At 67.9% G+C, this 1,066-nt stretch overlaps 2 protein-coding genes across 2 annotated transcripts in view; one reads left to right on the forward strand and one right to left on the reverse strand.

Annotated features, from left to right (window-relative positions):
* DCTN2 (dynactin subunit 2) overlaps positions 1-72 on the forward strand; it is a 7,664-nt gene extending 7,592 nt beyond the window's left edge. The window contains exon 12 of the mRNA XM_057388173.1: positions 16-72. Coding sequence (XP_057244156.1) covers positions 16-72 — 57 coding nt within the window. The remainder of the gene's footprint in view (positions 1-15) is intronic.
* Positions 11-1,066, reverse strand: part of MARS1 (methionyl-tRNA synthetase 1) — a gene marked incomplete at its 5' end in the record, with an annotated part of 13,498 nt that continues 12,442 nt past the window's right edge. The window contains 4 exon segments of the mRNA XM_057388175.1: positions 11-448; positions 533-640; positions 767-838; positions 925-1,060. Of these exon segments, the coding sequence (XP_057244158.1) occupies positions 293-448; positions 533-640; positions 767-838; positions 925-1,060 (472 nt within the window).

Genomic DNA, 1,066 nt, shown 5'->3' on the forward strand with positions numbered 1-1,066 from the left:
CCTCGCCGGGTGTAGCGGCTGCCCCAGCGCGGGGCCGGGACACGGACCGATCACAGCACCGGGGGACGGTGACAGCGCTGTCCCAGAGCTGGGGACAAGGACTCTGCTGCCCCACGGACTGGCAGAGGGGGCAGCCCCACGGACAGATGGACACACGGACAGACAAGTGGATGCAGCTTYTCCACGCCACTGTACAGCTCTTGTCATTTATTACACGCGTCCAACACAACCAGCACGGCCCAGTTTGGTTACTGGGGGTGCTGGGGTCACTCCCCAGTGTGTCCCAGTCCCGTTACTGGGGYTACTTCTTCCGCTTGCCCTTGGGCACCTCGGGGCTCCGGCCTTCGGCCAGGGCCAGCTGCTGCTTCAGCTCCAGCAGTTTGGCCACCTGGGCGTCCACCTGGGCTTTGTCGGCCTGGGTGGCCTTCAGCTGCCGCACCAGGTTGCCCTGGAAGGATTTGAGGGTGTGATGAGGGTTTTGGAGGGGTTTAAGGTGTGACAGAGCCAATCTCCCGTGTCCTGTCCCCCTCACCTGTTTGGCCACCTGCTCCGTCAGCTCCTGGATCAGTTTGGGGTCACCTGGAGCTGCACAAGGGGTGGGGGCTGCAGGGGGGGCTGAGGCCGGCAGGGGCTGTTTGGCCTGTGAGGGGGAGAGATGGGGATAAACTCCCCCCATTCCTGCTCGGGGCAGGTGCAGCTCACCTGGGGCAGGATGGATGGGGGATGGAATGGGGAGGGGGCTGCAGGGGGAGAGCCCCCCACTCACCTGCCCTCCCCCGAAACGCTGGCGCAGAGCTTCCACCTGCTCGGGCTCCAACTTCTGGAACAGGGGGCTCACCTGGCGGGGCAGGGAGAGAGGGGTCACACCTGGGGGGGGTCACACCTGGGGGGTGGGTGACACCGGGGGACGCCCCCAGCCCGTACCGTGCCCACGCGGTGTCCGGCGGGCAGCGTGCAGGCCAGGCCGGGCCCGAGGCCGCAGCGCTCGGGGGGGATGCGGAGCTGCTCCTGGATGGCGGCGCTGACCCCGGGCACGAAGGGCTGCAGCAGCGCGGCCAGAGCGGCC

The sequence above is a fragment of the Malurus melanocephalus genome, unplaced genomic scaffold (genome assembly GCF_030028575.1).
Source record: "Malurus melanocephalus ecotype Western Australia unplaced genomic scaffold, MMel_1.1 scaffold_1635, whole genome shotgun sequence".
Classification (NCBI taxonomy): domain Eukaryota; kingdom Metazoa; phylum Chordata; class Aves; order Passeriformes; family Maluridae; genus Malurus; species Malurus melanocephalus.